The 21244-nt window shown below is 40.8% G+C and overlaps 1 protein-coding gene across 1 annotated transcript in view; it reads left to right on the top strand.

Annotated features, from left to right (window-relative positions):
• Positions 1-525: 525 nt before the first annotated feature.
• Positions 526-21244, top strand: part of LOC102242345 (probable ATP-dependent RNA helicase DDX58) — a 22574-nt gene continuing 1855 nt past the window's right edge. Inside the window, exons 1-8 of the mRNA XM_014538275.1 lie at positions 526-670; positions 3308-3465; positions 4831-4966; positions 5817-5965; positions 8915-9005; positions 11670-11840; positions 13220-13371; positions 20281-20424. Of these exons, the coding sequence (XP_014393761.1) occupies positions 541-670; positions 3308-3465; positions 4831-4966; positions 5817-5965; positions 8915-9005; positions 11670-11840; positions 13220-13371; positions 20281-20424 (1131 nt within the window). The 5' untranslated portion in view covers positions 526-540. The remainder of the gene's footprint in view (positions 671-3307; positions 3466-4830; positions 4967-5816; positions 5966-8914; positions 9006-11669; positions 11841-13219; positions 13372-20280; positions 20425-21244) is intronic.

Genomic DNA, 21244 nt, shown 5'->3' with positions numbered 1-21244 from the left:
TGTTTTTTCTCCCTGTGTTCCATGACACTTGTGCATACTTATATTACCGCACTCTGCTGTGGTTACTTGGCAGTGTGTCTTTTTGTCCCCTAAGAACACACGGAGTGAGTTCTGTTCAACTGTCTGTCACCAGAATATGGCACATGGTGATCTATTAATACATTTCTGCTGAAACAATGCAGTAGTGAATGTCAGGAACAGTGCAGACAGTCCTGAGGGTTGTGTGGAAAGGAATCAAAGAACAGAGACAGGCTTAAAAAGTGGTATTTGCAGAGACAAGCTGGACACGAGCCTCCTTAGAGCAGGGGCTCAGTGTGGAGTAACAGGAAAGCCAGAGTGAGAAGTTGGGTTAGACCCAGAGCCCAGCAGACATGTTAGCAGGAGGGATCTGTTGCAAGGTTTCTGAGTGTTTGTTGGATCACCTCGGTGAGTTACCTGTGAGCTTGGGGCCTCAGAGGAAGTAACAACAGTAGAGAAAGGTTTGGGGATGCCTGCTTTAAATCTGACATAAGCTTCCTGAAAAATACTAACTTTCCTTTGATGGCTCTAGTTTTCAGGAAAGTGAAATCACGGACCACCAACAGGTTTAAATGCATCATCTCTGAGCTGATGAAGGAGACAGAGAGTCTGGCAAAGAGCATCTTTGGTGAACTCGGTACCATAAGTCTCGGTGAGATAAATTTCATTTCCTGTCCTCTCCATTTGGGAATAGCCACATATTGTTCACTAGTATTTGTTTGCAATTTCCTTAGTTCAGACAATGCCAAGACCTATCCAGAGGTTGACTTTCTTGATTATAGGTTATTCAAGAACCTTCCAAGTCCTCCTTTATTTTCTATTGCTTTTTGTCCCTTTGTAAATCCAAAGTGAATGCAGGACAACACACCTGAAATATATTACATGTAAATCAGTTCATTGCTCTTTTGACTTCCAAATTAGCTTTCTGTCCTGACTTCCTACTGTAGGAATGAAACCACCATTCCTCTATGGCTCAGATTCAAGCCTAGAGGTGACCTTTGATCCTTCTTCTTTTGAGGCTCTCTCATGAAGTCACCAAGTTCTGTTCTTCTCCTCATTATCCACTCATTCATTCACCAGAGATTATTGTGCCAAGTACTATGGTAGAGATGGAAACAGCAAGATCAAAGACATAGTCCCCACCCTCCAGGAGCTCACAGTGAAACAGTGAGAATCAGATGCGAGTAATTTCCATGGGACCGGGCAGCGTCACACGCTGGGTGCCATGGGAGCACATGGGAATAGGACTGGGCTGCGGGGAAGGCTTCCTGGGACAGATCTAGAAGTCAGCCAGGTTAAGAAGGAGAGACAGCTACGTGAGATCGAAAGGCATTAGGCATGGAAGGAAGAGAGAGTGCAGTGAGTTTTAAAAAGTACAAGCTTTTCATGATAATTTTATTTATAACATATTTTTTCATGAATGGTAATTTTAACATGTGAGTAAGGAGTGAGGCTAAAGGGAGAGGCAGGGGGTAGACAGCGAAGGGCCTGGTAGGCCAAGCTGCGTTTAAATTGTTCCCTAAAAGCATGGGAAGCAACTGAAGATTTTGATGTGATAAGGATACCAGTGAGGGAAGAGGACCAGAGGCTGTGGAGATGCGTGGTGAGGGAGGAGGCTTGTGCAAAGCACTGCAAACAGGAAGTGTTCAGACTTAATGGCTAACTGGATTTGGGTGGGAGGGAGAGAGGAAGGGAGTGGAAGATTTCCCCACAGGCTTCTCGCTTGGGCACCTGTGCATTTGCCTGTGAGTGGTACTGGTTCTAGAACTAGGAGCAGCTTTGGCAGGCACAGGGTGAGTTGAGAGTTTGGGAGACAATTGAATTTCTAATGTCTGCAAGGTATCTCATGGTGTCTCACCTTCTCTCACACTTGTTCTGCTTCTCTTTTCTTTTACAGCTTGATTTAGGGCTTTTTCTAATAGCCTTCTAGCTGGCTTGCCCACCTTCACTCTTTTCCATCCATTCCCTCTCCCATTGCCTGGCTAGTCTTCCTGAAGTACCAGTCTTACCGCATCAGTGTCCTGCTTGAATCCCTTTGCTTACAGGCAAAACCCTCCAGGTCTCTCCCTTGACAGTCTGAGTCCTGCCTGCACAACCTGGTTCTACTTCTTTCCACTTTTACCTTCCACTCCTTCCCCGACTAAATGTTTTGATTTAGCCTTGAACCTGCTCATTCACTTGTTTGTTCATTCAGTGTTGGCAAGGTGCTAGGTGATGGGAATACACTGTGGACCCTGAGACACAGCTCCTGCCTTCATGGCATTTCCAGTGTAACAGTAAAACCAGAATTAGGAAGTAATAAAAATAAAGCAACGGGATGGGGTGGGTGGGTGGTGGGATAAGGGTGTTTCAGGCGGGGGAACAGCATGGACTGAGGCTGGGAGAGTAGAGAGTGGGGACTCACATCAGTCCTGTAAATGCAGGGAGGGGAGTGTATAGAGATGAGGATCAGAAGCAGGGAGGGCTGGGTCACAGAGGACCTGTCTGAAGCAGTGGGATAGCAGTTCCTCACCTTCAGTTTGGAAACTCCCTCTAACTGCTGAGTGAGGAATGGGCTGGAGGGAATCCGGGGAGAAGTGGGGAGACCAGTTAGGAGGCCATGATATCACCCAGGAGTGTTATGACGTGGTCTGACCTGGGGAGGGGGCTTGAATTTCTACCTTCTTATTCCCTCCATCTCTAATATCCTACCTCCTCCTTTTTGCCAGTCCAAATCCTGTCAACTGTTCATTTCTGGATTGCTTAGCTCGTTTTTTTACTAGACTTTATTTTTTTAGAGCAGTTTTAGGTTCATAGCATAATTGAGCAGAATGTACAGAGATTTCCCATATACCTCCCTGACCACAGCCTTGCTTATTTTCATGCTTCCCCAAGTTCAATAAATAGTTGTTGATTCATGTAGTTTACTGCTGGCCACCTCATTTGTAGTTGGCCTGGGGAAGAAGCATGTCAAGGCCACTTGTCTCAGAAGCCTCTTTTGTTCCTTTTATTTAAAAAGAGGAACATTTTAGCCCAGAAATAGAGCTCTTCCTGTGAATTTTATTGCACTGTGCTCTTCCCCGGGAGCCCTGAGAACTGACTGTTCCTAGAGTCACTCGCAGACTGAGCTCCTGGAGGACAGGCCTGGGTGTCCCTCCTCCTTTACCGAGGCCCCAGCACCTGCACAGAGCCCGGACTGCTGAACCCCGACCACTCTGTGTACAGAATAAGAAAGAAAATTAGAGGGTAAGGCATGCTTAGAACCTGAAATGACTGACATATGACACAATGAAAACCTTTTTCTTTCCAGAAAACTTATCTCAGATTCAAAACAGGAATTTTGGAACACAGAAATATGAACAGTGGATCGTTGCAGTTCAGAAAAAGTGCGCGGTGCTGCACCTGCCAGACAAAGACAAGGAGAGCAGGATTTGTACAGCGCTGTTTTTGTACACTTCACATCTGCGGGTACGTTGCTTCTTTGGAAAGGCATATTTTATTTTTTATCTATTGATTAGAGAGAGAGAGAGAGAGAGAGACATTGAGTTGTTGTTCCACTTATTTATGCATTCTTTGGTCGATTCTTGTATGTGCCCTGACCTGGGATCAAACCCACAACCTTGGCATATTGGAATGATTCTCTAACCAACTGAGCTACCCGGCCAGGGCTAGTCAGGCATATTTTAGTTGTAGCACCTACTGGGAGCTGTGCTGTGGCAGTCGAGGAGGGAACATCAATTTTTCATCCTGCCCCCACAGCTCATATAGGAACTTTCCAGAAGATTCTTATGAAGCAGACTCCAAAAATTACCCCATTCAGCATCTTCTTTGTCTGCTTTCTGAACTTAACACTGGAGGCAATAGGGTGGACAAGGGGAGGCTCTAGGCCAGTAATGGTGAACCTATGACACGCGTGTCAGAGGTGACATGCGAACTCATTTTTTTGGTTGATTTTTCTTTGTTAAATGGCATTTAAATATATAAAATAACTATCAAAAATATAAATCTTTGTTTTACTATGGTTGCAAATATCAAAAAATTTCTATATGTGACACGGCACCAGAGTTAAGTTAGGGTTTTTCAAAATGCTGACACGCCGAGCTCAAAAGGTTCGCCATCCCTGCTCTAGGCTGTGCCTCCAGCATTCCCATGATTGACACAATTAGGAAAAGTTGGGTGAGGATGAACATTACTGTAGATATGTGACTGGTGACAGCCATCCTTAAAGTTCAGTACGAAAAAAAAAAAAGTTCAGTACGAGACTCCTGTTGCCCTATCCTGAAGCATGTATTCCTACCTCGGATAGAGCCACATGTGCACAGGAAGATTGGATATTTTAGGATACACTCAACCAGAATGCATTTATAGAATTTTAATGAACGTAATATTTGGTGTAGGTGGTCAAGCGCCATCATTCTGAGCAGGCGCAATCACCATTCAGTGATGACTTTAGATGTATAAAGGGATTGAGTTGAATGTCTGAATTTTGAGGCAGATTGATATGGAAGTTGATTTGCTTTTAGTCTTTGACATGCATTTTTCTTGTAATTTTCTCTTTCTCTTCCAAGGTAGACCTCTAGAGTCCAAAGTGATCCTAATTAATTATTGATTCTAGCTAACTGAGATTTTTTGAAAACAGTATTTGATTCCAAGATTTCACTAAGTACCATAAGGGACTGTTCATTTAAAAAAAAAAAAACTAAGTTGGAACATATTTGAGAAAAGTTTATTCTTAAAATTAATTCCATGCCAAGTTACAGCTCATTGAACTTAAGTACAGCAGATGTGTTGGACGTTAGAAATACATTGAAACTCCGTTTTCATTTTAAACAGAAATTTAATGATGCCCTCCTTATCAATGAGCATGCACGGACGAAAGATGCTCTGGATTACTTGAAAGACTTCTTCAGCAATGTCCGCTCAGCAGGATTTGATGAGATAGAGCAAGATCTCACTCGCAGATTTGAAGGTGGGTGGGTTTCCGGAGGAGGAAGCCACGCAGCCTGGTGACTGCAGTGATAGCATAATTGTGCGGCATTGTATTTAGCATTTGGTGATGCTCAGGCAGAATGTTGTCCTGGGCTTACGCAGATGGCCGGACCATGGAGCTTCAGTGAAGTCTGGTACTAAAGGAAAGAACCTGTGGCTTACCCTAGTTCCAATTTTGAAGAAGGAAAAATAGTAGGACTTGCAAAGGACATATTTCATGGAAATAGTTAATAGTAGCATATTTTGATTTTACTTTCAGTAATTTTATAAAGGTTTACAAACTACAAAAAAAAGTGTTTTAATGATATTAAAAATACTGTAATTTATATATACTTCTATGTAAAGAGGAAAACCAAAATGGCTCATAATCCCATCTCCCTCATATTAAGAAAAATATAGGAAGATATTAAATGAAAAGTAAGGCTTCCTTCTCCTTCTCCCCTGTTTTTCCCCCAAAGGTAATTGCTATTAATAATTTTGGGGGAAATGGGGGGGGAAAAGGAGACATATGTACTACTATTTGTAATACTTTAAACAGTAAAATAAAATTTAAAAAAATAATTTTGGGGGGCCTATACTGAAGTATTTACTTACACATATGTGTAACCCAGTGATGTGCTGCTAAACATTGAACAACCAGCTCTTCGGGGGGGAAACAAAATATATGCATTTATTGGTGTATTTACTAGTAATGTATGCATTCAATTGATGGTTTTCACTTATACAGTTCTGGTCAGATTAAGAGATTAACGGAACTATAGCTGAAAGTCCCAGTGTGTTCTAAATTTCTAGAATTTATAAGTTGTTTACAAAATGTTCTCCTTTTGCAGAAAAGTTGCAAGAACTAGAGAGCATTTCTATGGATCCCAGCAACGAGAACCCTAAACTGAAGGACCTCTGCTTCATCTTGCAAGAGGAGTACCACTTAAACCCAGAGACCAGAACCATTCTCTTTGTGAAAACCAGAGCACTTGTGGATGTAAGCTTCTTCCTCCTTGTGGATAACAAATTGAGCAGTACCATTTTATTGAAAAGATTGTCTTTTCTTTACTTCACTGTTGTAATTACTCTAGTTTATAATGATGTCTTGATACCTATATATGTTTTTTATTCTTTTCATTGATTTAAAAAAATTTTAACCATTCTATGGGTATGTAGTGATATCTCACTAGGGTTTTAATTTGCATTTAACTAATAAATAATACTATTTAACATTTTCATATACTTATTAGCTATCCACACATCTTTTTTGGTGAAGTGTCTGTTCACATTTTTTGCCCATTTTGAAATGGGTGTAGCTGGATTGTTTATCATGTTATTTTTTTTTAATATATTTTTATTGATTTCAGAAAGGAAGGAAGAGGGAGAGAGAGATAGAAACATCCATAATGAGAGAGAATCATGGATCGGCTGCCTCCTGCAAGTCCCCCACTGGGGATCGAGCCCACAACCTGGGCATGTGCCCTTGACCAGAATCGAACCTGGGACCTTTCAGTTCGCAGGCCAACGCTCTATCCACTGAGCCAAAGCGGCTAAGGCTTATCATGTTATTTTTGAGTGATCTTGTATTCTGACAAAAAGTCCTCTGTTGGCAACGTGATTTAAAATTTTTTCTTCTGGTCTTCTCATTCTCTTAACAGTATCTTTTACAGATGGAAAGTTTTAACTTTTGATGAGGTCCAGTTAATCAATGTTTTCTTTTTGTGGATTGAGCTTTTGGTATTGTATCTAAGAGCACTTTGCTCACCCACATCCACAAAGGTTTTCTCTGTGTTATCTTCTAGAAGCTTTTACATTTTATGGTTAGCTCTCCAATCCACTTTGAGGTATGGGTTGAGATGCTTTTTTTTCTTTTTGTATGTGAACATCCAGTTGTTCCAGCACTGTATATTGAGAAGACTATTCTTTCTCCATTGAATTGTCTTCATAACTTTAAAAAAAATCAGTTGACTATATTTATGTGGATCTATTTCTGGATTCTCTATTCTGCTCCATTTATCTATATGTCTGTCCTTTCACCCATCCCACACTGTCTTTTTTTTTAATACTAGATTTATTTATAGGTAATCTTTATTCCTTAGAGTTTATCCATATAAATTATATAATACTACTTTGTTTAGTATATTTACAGAGTAATGCAACTATCACCAAAATCTAATTTTAGAATATTTCAATCTCCCCACAAAGAAAGTCCCCACTCATTTGCAATCACTCCTCATCAAAATTCTACTGAGTCCTAAGTAATCGCTTATCACTTTCTGTCTCTATAGATTTGCCTATTCTGGACATTTCATGTAGATAAAACTGGAAAATAGTGGACCTTTGTGACTGTTTTCATTTTACTTAATTCTTTTGCATAATGTTTTTGAGATCTGTCTGTGTTGAAACAGAAGTAAATTGTCCATTTTTTATTGTTATATATCCCACACTGTCTTGATTGCTATAGCTTTATAGTAAGTCTTGAAATCAGTTAGTATGAGTTCTCTAACTTTTTCTTTTCTTTGAAATTGTTTTAGCTGTCTTTCTTTGTCTTTCCATTTATATTTTAGAATCACCTTGTCCACATCTATGAAAAAGTCTACTTGGGATCTCTTTTGGGATTGCATTGAATCTACAAACAATATTGGGGAGAAATGACATCTTAATAATATCGAGTCTTCCAATCCATGACCATAGTATATTTCTTCATTTATATAGGGATTCTATATTAGTTACCTATTGCTGACAACAAATTGTCCCCCCCCCCCCAAAAAAAAACTTAGTGACTAGGAACAACAAACATCTATTATCTTAAAATATCTATGGGTCAGGAAGCGGAAACAACTTAACTGGGTGGTTCTGGCTCAGCGTCTCATGAGGCTGCAGTGAGGTGTTGGCCATGGCTGCAGTCATCTCAAGGCTTGAATTGGGAGGATCAACTTCCACCTCACTGAGATGTCTATTGGCAGCATCGGGAGATGTGCTGCTTTTTAAAAAATACATTTTTATTGGTTTATCTCCATTCAGATAGGAATGGAGAGTGAGAGAGATAGAAACATCAATAATGAGGAAGACTTATTGATCAGCTGCCTCCTATAGTCCCACACTGGGGACTGAGCCTGCAACCCAGGCATATGCCCTGACCGGGAATCGAACCGTGACCTCCCGGTTCATAGGTTGACACTCAACCACTAAGCCACGGCCAGCCAGGCAGAAGATGTGCTTCTAAGCTCACTCACTTGGGCCTCTCCACAGGCTGCATGGTAGCTGGCTTTCCCTGAGTGAGTGATCCAAGGGAGATTGAGGAAGAATGCCTAATATGGAGTCACAGTCATTTTATAACTTCAACTGGGAAGTGATACCTCATCATATCTGTCCTATTTTATTAATTAGAAGCAAGTTAATAAGTTCAATTCACACTTGACGGGAAGGGACACAAGGATCTGAATATCAGGGGAAACAGATCGTTGAGGGCTACCTCCGATGCCACCTACCACATCTTTTTTGGTTCCTTTTATCAGTGTTTTGTTGTTTTCAGCATACAGATTCTGCACGTATTTTGTTAGACTTATACCTTAGTATTACTTTTTAATGCTGTTGTAAATGGTTCTTTTGTCTGTTGCTGGTATATAGAAATACAACTGATTTCTGTCTACTGATCTTGTGTCCTAGATCTTGCTAAACTCACTTTTTAGTTTTACATGCCCACTTTCAATCTAAACTTTGCTTTTATCACTAAAAATATCTTCGATGACAAAGATTTGTACGTTTATGGTTAATAATTGCATAGAATTCAATTCCAAGAAGCAGTTTTCTTAGATTTATCAATCTGAAAACTGTCTGTATACTAACTTAACATGTTTTTTTCCTTCTTGCATATACTTCAGTATTGAATTAATACAGATGGCATACAAATTGGGCCTAACTGAAAATTGCTTTTCGTTTTCAGGCTTTAAAGAAATGGATTGAGGAAAATTCTATACTCAGCTTTCTAAAACCTGACATACTGACTGGACGTGGCAAAACAAGTCAGAACATAGGTATTTATATATGGTATACTATATATAAGAATATATGTAATCTATTGAATCTTTTTTATGTTTGTATCAGGGTTCAACTAAAGAAACAAAACCAGTAGGAGATTTTATTTATATATAGATATATATATAAAAATACACACACACACACACACACACACACAGATACGTGCATATGCATACACACAGGGATTTATTACAAGGTACTGGCATACACAATTGTACTGGCAAAACATGTCTGAGGTCTGCAGGGTAGGTGGTCAGGAGCAGGCTGGAACCCCATAGCCATGAGCTGTTTGAAGTCCTGAGCTCAGGAAATACCTAAACCAGTGATGGCGAACCTTTTGAGCTCGGCGTGTCAGCATTTTGAAAAACCCTAACTTAACTCTGGTGCCCTGTCACATGTAGAAATTTAAATTTTTTTGATATTTGCAACCATAGTAAAACAAAGATTTATATTTTTGATATTTATTTTATATATTTAAATGCCATTTAACAAAGAAAAAGAAACCAAAAGAATGAGTTCGTGTGTCACCTCTGACACGCGTGTCATAGGTTCGCCATCACTGACCTAAGCCCTTTTCTAATACTAATACCTAATCAGTATTATTGATTAGGTTAGGCCCACCTAGGGTGAAGCCCCTGTTGATTCCCTTAATGTCAACTGATTAAGAACTTTAATTACAACTGCAAATCCCACTAGGGACTGTAGTTCAGCCTAGGCAAGTTGACATCAAAAGGCTATCACATGCTCACATGCCAGAAAGTTGCAGACATTGCCTCCTCCCATTCTTTTTTTTACATATTGTTTGAGCATGTCACTCTTCTGCTCAACCAGTAGATTAACTGGAAGTAGAAATGCTCTGTTTCTGCTTTATTGTTCTTTAAACTATAGATGCTTTTGTGTGTATTATATACTTTGAGTTTAAAAAAATAGTCCAAGTAGACAAGCCTGAACTCTAGTGAGGGTGGTCAGAGGAGGTAAGGCTGCCTCTGTGGTTATCCAGGAGGGGCCAGGTGGCCAGCCCTCACCTGGCATTCTCACAGCCGTGCTCCCCACGCCTCAGTGACCAGCAATGCCAGCTCCTCTCTGTTCCCCCTCTTTAGTGTTATGATAAGCAGTTCCCACCCTGTCAGTCCTCAATCATCACCCTTGTACTTCCCCCTTATACAAATTTTAAATTCCGTGACTCTAAAGGGCAAATTCAGATTTTGAAAATTTGGCATACCAAATGAAGTCCAACACCACAGATTCTTTTTTTTAAATTCTTTATTGTTTAAAGTATTACATATGTCTTCTCCCCCCCACATTGACCTCTCCCCAGCCACTCCCAACCCCCCAGCACACGCCCTCACCCCCCTACTGTCTCTATCCATTGGTTATGCTCATATTCATGCGTACAAGTCCTTTGGTTGATCTCTCACCCCGCCCCACTCCCCTGCTTTCCCTTTTAGGTTGGATAATCTGTTAGATGGTTCTATGACTCTGGCTCTATTTTTGTTCATCGGTTTATGTTCATTATATTCCACAAATGAGTGTGATCATGTGATATTTATCTTTCTCCAGCTGAACACCACAGATTCTTGTGGTCAAAGTTCTTTACCATCTGACTCCAACATGAGTCCTATATGATTTTCCACCTTTGTTATTTCCCCACAAATAAACACTCAGAAAATATTTTCTTATTTGTTTCCTCAGTTATTCATCCATCCAGCCACATTTACTTAGAACTTAGCCGGTCATTGTGCTTCTGCCAGACAGCCTTCCACATTCCCACAGCATCCATTCTGCCTCCACTTCATTGCTCGTCACATGGAACTATAGCTTCCTATTATACCCCTCTTCCTCAAACTATGAGCTCCTTGTAGGTAAAAGTGGACCTTTAACCATTGTATTCTTATCTGACAAACCATAATGCCGAATAAATGTTTGATGAACAAATGGAACAAATGAATGAAATTAATGAAGTATGATGTCTGTCTTGAAGTTGTTTTGTCCTTCACAAAGTATATCTCAAGATTTTGACAGCCGATATACTAGGAAAGAAATGGAACTTTTATAAATTCTATTAACTCTAAAGTGGGGGTCACTGAAGTTCTTTCTCCTCTCATTATATCAGTGGCTGAGAACTGCTCACTCTTAGGATCCTAGACTTAAAAATTCAAGGCCAGGTTCTGCTGCAAGCTAGCCTGTCAGTTATCATAGTTCCAAAAGCCTCAAGGTCCTCATCTGTGAAGGGGAATGGTGACACTTGCCACGCCAACCTAAGAGAGCTTTGTGAGGTTCCCGTGAGTAAGTAGATGAAAATGTTTTGTCAGCTGTAAACTCCTATACACTTGCAAAGGTATTACAATTAGTTAATATATTTTTTTAATCAATATTTGTTTTGAGACAATACAACTAAAGCCACACAGCTGTTAAATGCCACCGCTGGAATTTGAACTCAGGCAGTGTTGTGGCAGAGTCCAAGTTGCACCACCCTACATGTGCTCTCTCTAGCGATGATAGGATAGGCCCTACAGCCTGGGGTTGTTGAGAGATCATGAATACAAAGCACTTATCACAGTCCCTGGCATGCAGTAAGCATTCCATAGTTAATAGCTGCTTTTCTTCAAGGGTAAAATTCCCTCTTTGGTGAGTTGTAATGCCCTCTGACTCTGGCACAGGAATGACCCTCCCAGCACAGAAGTGTGTACTGGATGCATTCCGAGCCAGTGGCGATAAGAAGATTCTGATCGCCACCTCAGTTGCTGATGAAGGCATCGACATTGCGCAGTGCAATCTGGTCATCCTGTACGAGTACGTGGGCAATGTCATCAAAATGATCCAAACCAGAGGTGAGAGAAGCTTTGGTGCTGTTTTAAGTGTCAGCCAATTTGTCTGACTTGTGAATGTACCTGTCGTTCCGGCTTTTCTCCTTTACTGAGTCCTGCTTGTGTGTGTGGCCAGTGGCACAATGGACTCTGGTATCATTGCCCGAAAGGTGACTTATTGGGCCAGGATTGGGTGGCTACGGTTTTGTCCACTATTTTAATTCTTGTTCACAATGAAAACTGTGTACTTGGCCAACACTGATTGACATGTTTTTAGGATAATTCCCGTTGGTTTGGGGCTTTGGCAGTCGGCATGCACACCTTTCCTGGCTGTGCGTGTGGTGCCGCTGGGCCTGCTGGGCCCGCTGGGTCCAAGGAGCTCTCTGTCCCACTTGCACCAGAGTCTCCTAACTAGTCTCTCTTCCTTTTTCAATTTCTGTAACAGCAGCTGCCACATTACCTTTCCTGGAAAAAGCTCTGAACGTGTCACTTCCCTGTATAGAAACTGCAGTGGTTCCCCAATTTTCTTGATGTTACAGAGTTGTGTTTTTTTAAATATATATATTTTTTATTTCAGAGAAGGGAGAGAGAGATAGAAACATCAATGATGAGAGAGAATCAATGATCGGCTTCCTCCTGCACACCCCCACTGGGGATGGAGCCCCCTGACTTGAAATCAAACTGTGACCACCTGGTTCATAGGTCGACGCTCAACCACTTAGCCACACCAGCCAAGCTTGATGTTACAGAATTTTCAAATCGAGCACCCATTTATCTTTCCAATTCCTCCCCTTTATTCATGATTCACTTCCGCCAACCTGACTCCATCTTTTCTCCTTGTTGAAGGAATTGCTTATGTACTGCTACTGATGATCGTTTTACCTCTTCCCCCGCCTCCCTATCACCTGTCCCAAGTTCCCCCAGCTGTCAGTCATCTCTCTTTTGAACATCCGTAACTCTTTATGTCTTTCAGCACTTCTCATTTTCCACCTATATTCTTGTGGTTGTGAACATAGCTTATTTCCCCATTTCCTAGAAGGCTCCTGAGGGAGGATCTGTTATTATTCACCTGAGAGCCCTCACAGTGTCATCATGAGGGTTCATGTTGGACTCTCTGTCAAGCAGTGTTTCTGATAGTGTGGCTGTCTGATCACACTGCAGCATGGACACTGTGAGGAAGCCAGTGTGCGGCGGGCTCCCAGTTCATCTGTGGGCCTAGCGGGCTGGTACACACCCACCTCTCGGTCTGTGCTCTGACGGCTCAGCTTCCCTGGAAAGCGGGATTCAGTGAACCAGAGTTGCACTTTAGGAATACCCCTTCCCCTTTCCCCCTAGCTTACCTATGCTCAGATTCATCAGAGCTTTAAATCAAAGGCACCGAATGAAATATTTATTTTTGACAGGCAGAGGAAGAGCAAAAGGTAGCAAATGCTTTCTTCTGACTAGTAATGATGATGTAATTGAAAAAGAAAAAATAAACATATACAAAGAAAAAATGATGAATGACTCCATTCTAAGCCTCCAGGCATGGGATGAAACAGTATTTAAAAAAAAGGTAAGTCTTTTCATCTGTGCTACTCTTTCAGAATCTGGCCGTAAGTAACAGATAGAGAAGGTGGGGAAGGTTGGTACCTTTTATCAGATGGCTGAGTGTTGCATTAGAACAATAAGTTTAATCTTAAAAATTTGTTCTGCAGTGAACATCTAGTTTATTTTGCTTTTTTTTAAAATGTATTTTATTGATTTTTTACAGAGAGGAAGGGAGAGAGATAGAGAGCCAGAAACATCGATCAGCTGCCTCCTGCACATCTCCTACTGGGGATGTGCCGGCAACCCAGGTACATGCCCTTGACCGGAATTGAACCTGGGACCTTTCAGTCCGCAGGCCGACGCTCTATCCACTGAGCCAAACCGGTTTCAGCATTGCTTTTAAGTCTCAATGAGATTAAAATATGTTTTATTAATTCTGATGCCCGAAGTTGTGCTTTTAGGTCTAAAAGGCAAACTGAGCTAGAATCACTCTTCCGTTGAGTTTATCTTGAGGACAATAACCTAACACTGCAAGACATAGTCTTTCTTGGTCTTTTCCTCAGATCTCTTTCCAACATCTGGAGTCCCCAGAGAAAAGCTCCCATTGCCCTGTGCAGGTGTTGGGTGCCTAATTGTAGAGGTGGATAATAATGTATACTTTGGAGTGGATCACCTGTTCAGTTCAGCCTCTTGGTAGTAACCTTCATTTTATTGTAATTTCCTTTATAACTCAGAAGCATGGAACCAGATGAGGGAAAATAGACACACATGTACATGCACACTCAGACTTTCTCCAGACTCTGCAGAGATTTTCATCTCAGAACCTCTGGAAGCATCGAGCACTGCAGGGCTGGGGGAGAGCTTTCACATTAGAATCAGTGGTTCTGGTTCCAGTTCTGCCACTTACAAGATGTATAACCTCAGGTCATTACTCTGTTTTTAAAATCATCAGTTTCCTCATTTGTAAAGTTGGGGAAATTTGTAAAGTATTAAACTCACAGTAGTTTTGGGGCTAAAATGAAATGTATGCATTGCTTAGCACAGTGCCTAGTATAAAATAAGTGCTAAAAAATAAGTCATTGGACACAAGTGTAAGGCATACTGTAACTTCAGAAAGATGAACCTTCCATTTCAGTAAACCAACTGCACAGTGGCCACAATTTTTAAAAAATCATAATCTCTATGCTCAAAAAGTACTGAGAATCAGTGATGTAAAGCAAATTAACACTTATTTTAGGACAAAAATACAATTTTATGTTAGTGTTTACTCATTTTTAATAAACATTTCTTCCTAAAGTTTGGAAACCAAGATATTTTAAAAACCCCTCTTCCATATTTTCAGGAAGAATTGCTGGGGAATTCCTTAGTTTCTCTTAATTTTTTCCCATAATTTTACTGAGGGATAGGGGTTTTTAACTGAGCCACCTATGTAGGACATAAGGATGTTGCCAATAAAGGCCTTAAAACCATATTAGCTTTAATATGAAATAATTTTATCCCCTCCACAGGTGACAAGCTACTTATTAGATTCATATGTGGCAGAAACAGTAGAGTAAAAGTCTAATAAGGTAGATGAAGGCTAGACCAGGCGTGAACATTCTTTTGTAGCCAGAACATCAGGTCAAGCAGTGGAGTAAGGAGAAAATGGGCAACATATCTGTCGAATTGGGCCTTTGCATAGCATTTAGGATCCGCCTAACACCCATAGAATGCAAATGGGCAGAGATGGTAAAGAATGAGAGGGAGCCCTGACCGGTTTGGCTCAGTGGATAGAGCGTCGGCCTGCGGACTGAAGGGTCCCAGGTTCGATTCCGGTCAAGGGCATGTACCTTGGTTGCGGGCACATCCCCAGTAGGGGGTGTGCAGGAGGCAGCTGGTCGATGTTTCTAACTATTCCTCTCCGTAAAAAATCAATAAAATATTAAAAAAAAAAAAAGAATGAGAGGGAGCCCTGACCGGTTTGGCTCAGTGGATAGAGCGTCGGCCTGCGGACTGAAGGGTCCCAGGTTCGATTCCGGTCAAGGGCATGTACCTTGGTTGCGGGCACATCCCCAGTAGGGGGTGTGCAGGAGGCAGCTGGTCGATGTTTCTAACTATTCCTCTCCGTAAAAAATCAATAAAATATTAAAAAAAAAAAAAGAATGAGAGGGAATTCGGAACAAATGTAGCTGATAGTCATTATGTGGCAGCTAGGAGCATGGAGTCTTGGAATCACCCCTATCCTATCGTAGAGGAAGGCTTTGCTTTCAGAGGCTTAGTGGAAGTATAACAAGGTAGGAACAACCTTATATTCTTAAAACTAAAAGGAATTATGTTTCTTGAGGTGAGGCCCCTTTCTGTGTTGTTTTTTATTTTATTTTATTGTTGACAGTATTACAGATTTTGTGTTGTTTTGATAAGGGCTTGGGATCTGAGCACCCTGGTCCCTGCATATTGGCGTTAGTGGGAGGAAGAAACCCTGCAGAAGAGAGGGAAAAAACTCTTTAGGGCGGCACCAAGTAGATGGAGACTGTAAGCTTTGTCCCACAGTTACCTTGTCCATTGTCTGCATGCGGCCGACCTTCCTTAGAGCACTGTGGTCCCCAGGGAATCTCTGGTGACTCTGCAGCCATTTTAACATGTAGATGGTCCAGAGGTATCCAAGGACTGATTTCCTTGAGGGAAGCTTCAGGATTTGGGAGTGTTTAATTCTGGAGCAATAAGGTATAAAGGGCATTTTTCACAGTTGCTAGTTTGAAATTAAAATGAGGAAGCCCACTTTTCTTCCTCATGGAGTAGAGAACAAAATGCCAAAAAGAACTTCCAACATGATGTGTACCCAGGACAGCACACAATCAGGGTTTTATGGTTTTGCTTTTTTCCACCTTAGTGCGTGGAATTAAGCTTCTTCTACAACGGGTGGAAGGGAGAGGCAGTGAGCTATAAACTTAACTTGTGGTATTGGTTGAGCCTCTTTACCTGTTGAGTTTAAGTATAGCAGTAATAGTTTTAACTTACTGGGATTTACTGCCCATAGTAACATTTAAAATATTTGGGATTATTAGTATTTAACTGAATTTTAGTATATAACTGACTATAATTAGATATAAGTGCATTTTTAAAAATTGGATGCTTGATTTTATAGCTGACATTGTGGAAATCACCATGTTCTTTCTTTATGATGTTCTAAGACTCCTTCTTTTATCATTTCCTTCAGTTTAGAGAACTTCCTTTTGCCATTTTTTTTTTTTTAGGGAAATTCCACTGCTAAACAAATTTTCTTAGTTTCTGTTCATCTCAGATCATCTTGCTTTCCCCTTTATTTTTATTTAATTTTTAATTCTTATTTATTTCAGGAGAAGGAGAGAGAGATAGAACCATCAGTGATGAGAGAGAATCACTGATCGGCTGCCTCCTGCCTGCTCCCTCCCCTCTACCACCACTGGAGATTGAACCCACAACCTGAGCATGTGCCCTTGACCAGAATCGAACCTGGGACCCTTCAGTCAGCAGGTTGATGCTCTATCCACTGAGCCAAACTGGCTAGAGCTCCCCTTTATTTTTGAAGAACATATTGGCCTTTATGGTCTCTGATGAGGAATCTGCTGTCATTCAGATTGTTTTTCTTCTATAAGTAAGGTGTCACTTTTTTCAGGCTACTTTTAAGATTTTTTTTCTATGTCTTTAGTCTTCAGAACTTGAATTATAATGTGCTTTGGTGTGGATTTCTTTGGATTGATCATGTTTGGTTTTTGTTCACCTTTTTGAATCTGTAAGTTTATATTATGTTATGTTCAATTTGTGGAGTATTCAGCCATTATTTCTTCCAGTACTTTTTAGTTCTGCTCTCTTTCTCCTCTCCTTCCAGGACTCTCCTAAAGGTCCCTGGGGCTCTGTTCTTTATTTTTTTTTTTTTGTGCTCTATGTTATTTCTGTTGTTCCAATTGAGTAATTTCTATCATTTTATGTTCCAGTTCGTTGATTCTTTCCTTTGTCTCCTCTATTTTGCTGTTGAGCCCATTCACTGAGCTTTTTATTTTGGTTATTACATCTTTCAATTCTAATACATCCGTTTGGATTTTTATGACTTCCATTTCTTCATTGAGCCTTTATAGTTGCTCATGTTTCAAGAGTGTTTCTGAGTACTCATTGAAGCATTTTTATCGTGGCTGCTTTAAAATCTTTCTCTGATAACTTCTGTCTTCTCAGTGGTGGTATCCATTGATTAACTTTTTTTTCATTCAGTTTGAGATTTTTCTGTTTTTTGATATGAAGAGTGATTTTTTTATTGAAACCCAGGCCTTTTCATATTATATTAAGAGATTTGGGATCTTTTTTAATCTTCTGTGTTAGCTGGCTTTTTCTGGCACCTTTCTGGCAGAGTAGACAGGCACATTATCTCATCACTGCTAGGTGGAAATAGAAGTCCAGGTTCCTATAAGTTTTCTCTCTTGGGCCTCGACCAGCATGTCTAGAGAGCGGACGAGTCCTGAGTAGGGACAGCTGGGGATTGAGAAAAGGAAAAAAAGAAACAGACACAAAGACTTTAAAGCTGGAGCCAGGTGGGACGCTGCCCTCAGATGGAGAGACAGTGACCCAGAGCTAGTGCAACACGTTTATTATATACAACATGATACCAGGAAGTTTTACTAGAGTTTAAGACAAAGGAAATTATGTGAAGTCATGGTTAAAGATCAAGCTGCAATTCTTCATTCTTTTGGCTTCTTTGTAATTGTCATTCCTGGCTGAGCCCTGCATCCGTTCCTGGCCCTGGCTAAACTTAGATAATGAAACCCACCCCCTGGCACCTGAGCTAAAGGTCAGGCTGACAACATACCTGCCTCTGGCAAGGTATATTTCCAGGAAATGGCTCTACTGACACCACTGGACTCAGCCAACAATCAGCTCATGCGCCTTCCCAGGCGCTCTCTACAGTTCCCTACTCAGCTTCTGTTTGTACCAATGAGGGGGAGGCTTCTTGTTACTGCTGTGTGGAGGTGGGAGTTCTTGCTCCCCACATGGTCTCCAGTGACACCATAGGCAAGGGGAGGGGTGGCTACCATTTAGCAGGGATGAAAGTCCTAGCTCCCTACTTGGCCTTCTCTGACACCACCAGGTGCGTGGGCTGGGGCATTTCATTACAGCCCCACAAAGTGGAAATCTAGGTTCCCCACTCAGCCTTTGCTGCCATGGGTGGAAATTGGGTCACAGTTTTTTTTTTATTTGTTTTGTTTTATTCTTTGGTATTTGGCTGGAGTAGAATATTTCTTGGCTAAAAGTTTTTTGTCTTTCTAGGCTGCCCCTTTCCTGGCCTTTTGGCTTGAGAGAATAAGCTTTTGTTGAGACTTTTAGAAAACATATATTTTATTGATTTCAGAGAGAAGGGAGAAGGAGAGAGAGACTCTTGATCGGCTGCCTCCTGCACACCTCCACTGGGGATTGAGCCCACAACCCGGGCATGTGCCCTGACCGGGAATCGAACCGTGACTTCCTGGTTCATAGGTTGATGTTCAACCACTGAGCCACGCTGGTCTGGCTGTTGAAACTTTTTTTACCTGTGCCCATAGGTATTTCTGGTTGCCAGTTTCTTCAGCTCCAGTCTAGGATATATGAGGTGAAAAACAACAACAACAAACAAACAGGGAACTTACTATCATAGGGTCCCAAGGTTCCTAGCTAGTCTGCCTTCCTCTCTTCACCCTTTAGATTTTAAATCTAAATCTCCTTATGTTTATTTTATTTATTTATTTTTAAAATATTTTTATTGACTTCAGAAAGGAAGGGAGAGGGAGAGATAGAAACATCAGTGATGAGAGAGAATCACTGATAGGCTGCCTTCTGCATGCCCCACATTGGGGATCGAGCCTGCAACTTGGGAATGTGCCCTGACCAGGAATTGAACCATGACCTCCTGGTTCTAGGTTGAAGCTTAACCACTGAGCCATGCCAGCTGAACTCCTTATGTTTATTTTAAATAAACATGGCCCTAGCCGGTTTGGCTCAGTGGATAGAGCGTTAGCCTGCGGACTGAAGGATCCCAGGTTCAATTCCAACCATGGGCACATGCCCAGGTTGCAGGCTTGATCCCCAGTAAGGGGCATGCAGGAGGCAGCTGATCAATGATTATCTCTCATCATTGATGTTTCTATCTCTCTCTCCCTCTCCCTTCCTCTCTGAAACCAATAAAAATATATTTTAAAAAATAGCCAGAACCGGTTTGGCTCAGTGGATAGAGCGTCGGCCTGCGGACTCAAGGGTCCTGGGTTCGATTCCGGTCAAGGGCATGTACCTTGGTTGCGGGCACATCCCCAGTGGGGGGCGTGCAGGAGGCAGCTGATCAATGTTTCTCTCTCATTGATGTTTCTGGCTCTCTATCCCTCTCCCTTCCTCTCTGTAAAAAATCAATAAAATATATTTTTAAAAAAATAATAAACATAAGTTGTACTTAGCCAAGGCCTAAATTTTGAAATATAATGCAGTCATACCATACATACATTTAACTTTACTGTAATTTGACAGTGCTCTCTGTGGTTGGAAGAGGAAAGAGGAGAAAACCAATTTGGATGGTGAGGGCTCTTCTGCCTGCTGTTTCATTCAGTTGGGTTTATGCCTTGGAAGTGGGTGTAAATATGTCTGAAACAGTCCATGTGTATCATATATCTATTTGTGAAGGACATTTTAAGTTTTGCCGGCTACTAAAGTAGAAAGCATGGTTCATATGACTATTTTATGGACATCTTTAGTGCTCTATGGGCAACTTTGATGAGGAAATTAAAAGACTAATTGGAGGCCACAGTTAAACATTGACTAACAAAGAGTTAGGAGAACCAATAAAATTACCTATGGGATTTTTACAAAGTCACCAGGTACGACATGTTCATGGAAGTGTATGCAAAATGAATGATATATATATACTTTAATTACATTTATGAGGTATTTCTTTTTTCTCATGTAGATTCACCAGATCCAGATTCATGAAAAATTCATCAGGGATAGTCAAGGAAAAGCAGAACCTGCACTTGATAAGAAAAATAAAAAACTGCTCTGCAGAAAGTGCAAAGCCTTTGCTTGTCATACAGCAGATATAAGAGTGATAGAGGTGAGCAGCCTTTTCCAAAGAATACTGGGTCATTTTTTAGCACTAATTAAAGCTTACTCACTACTGGTGAGATATTTATAAGAATGCCATACTTTCTTTATAACTAATGTCATGGTCCATGTATTTTACAAAAGCTAAAAAGTTAAAAGCACACACACACAACACCTTAATTTTAACAATAAAGAAATCATTTTAAAAATTGCTGCACAGCCACTTAATTAAATATTATGTAGCCATTAGAAATATGGATATGCTAAATTCAGTGTGGTTCCCTAGATTAAATCTTAGAACAGATAAAAGGTTTTACTAGGAAAAAGGTAAAATCTATAGTTAATAGTAATTTGCTGATATTAACTTCTTAATTTGGACAAATGTACTATGTTATGTAAGATGTTAGTTAGCATTCAGGAAAGGTGAATTCAGGAATTCTCTGGACTACATTTGTAACTTATCTGTTAATCTAAAATTATTCCAAAGTCAGGTTTATTAAACAAAATGATTATGAAATTTATCTACACTAATAAAAGAGAAACATGGTAATTAGTGTACGACTGCTACCCTTCCCATTGGCTAATCAGGGTGATATGCAAATTAACTGCCAACCAAGATGGCGGCTGGCAGCCAGGCAGCTTAAAGCGAACATGAGGCTTGCTTGCTGCAGTGAAGGAGGACTCCAACGTTCCCCGCCTGCGCTGCCGGCCTCTGAGCTGGCAGTTTGAAACTTTGTAACAAATATAGAAGCTAAACAAAACCCCAGAAACCAGCTTTCAGCCGGCCGGGATCTCAGAGCTGGAGTTATACATTGTTTCGATTATAGAAC

This window comes from Myotis brandtii, unplaced genomic scaffold (assembly GCF_000412655.1).
Source record: "Myotis brandtii unplaced genomic scaffold, ASM41265v1 scaffold1877, whole genome shotgun sequence".
In the NCBI taxonomy this organism is placed as follows: domain Eukaryota; kingdom Metazoa; phylum Chordata; class Mammalia; order Chiroptera; family Vespertilionidae; genus Myotis; species Myotis brandtii.
Note: the sequence above shows the minus strand (reverse complement) of the source record. Positions and strands in the feature narration are given on the sequence as shown.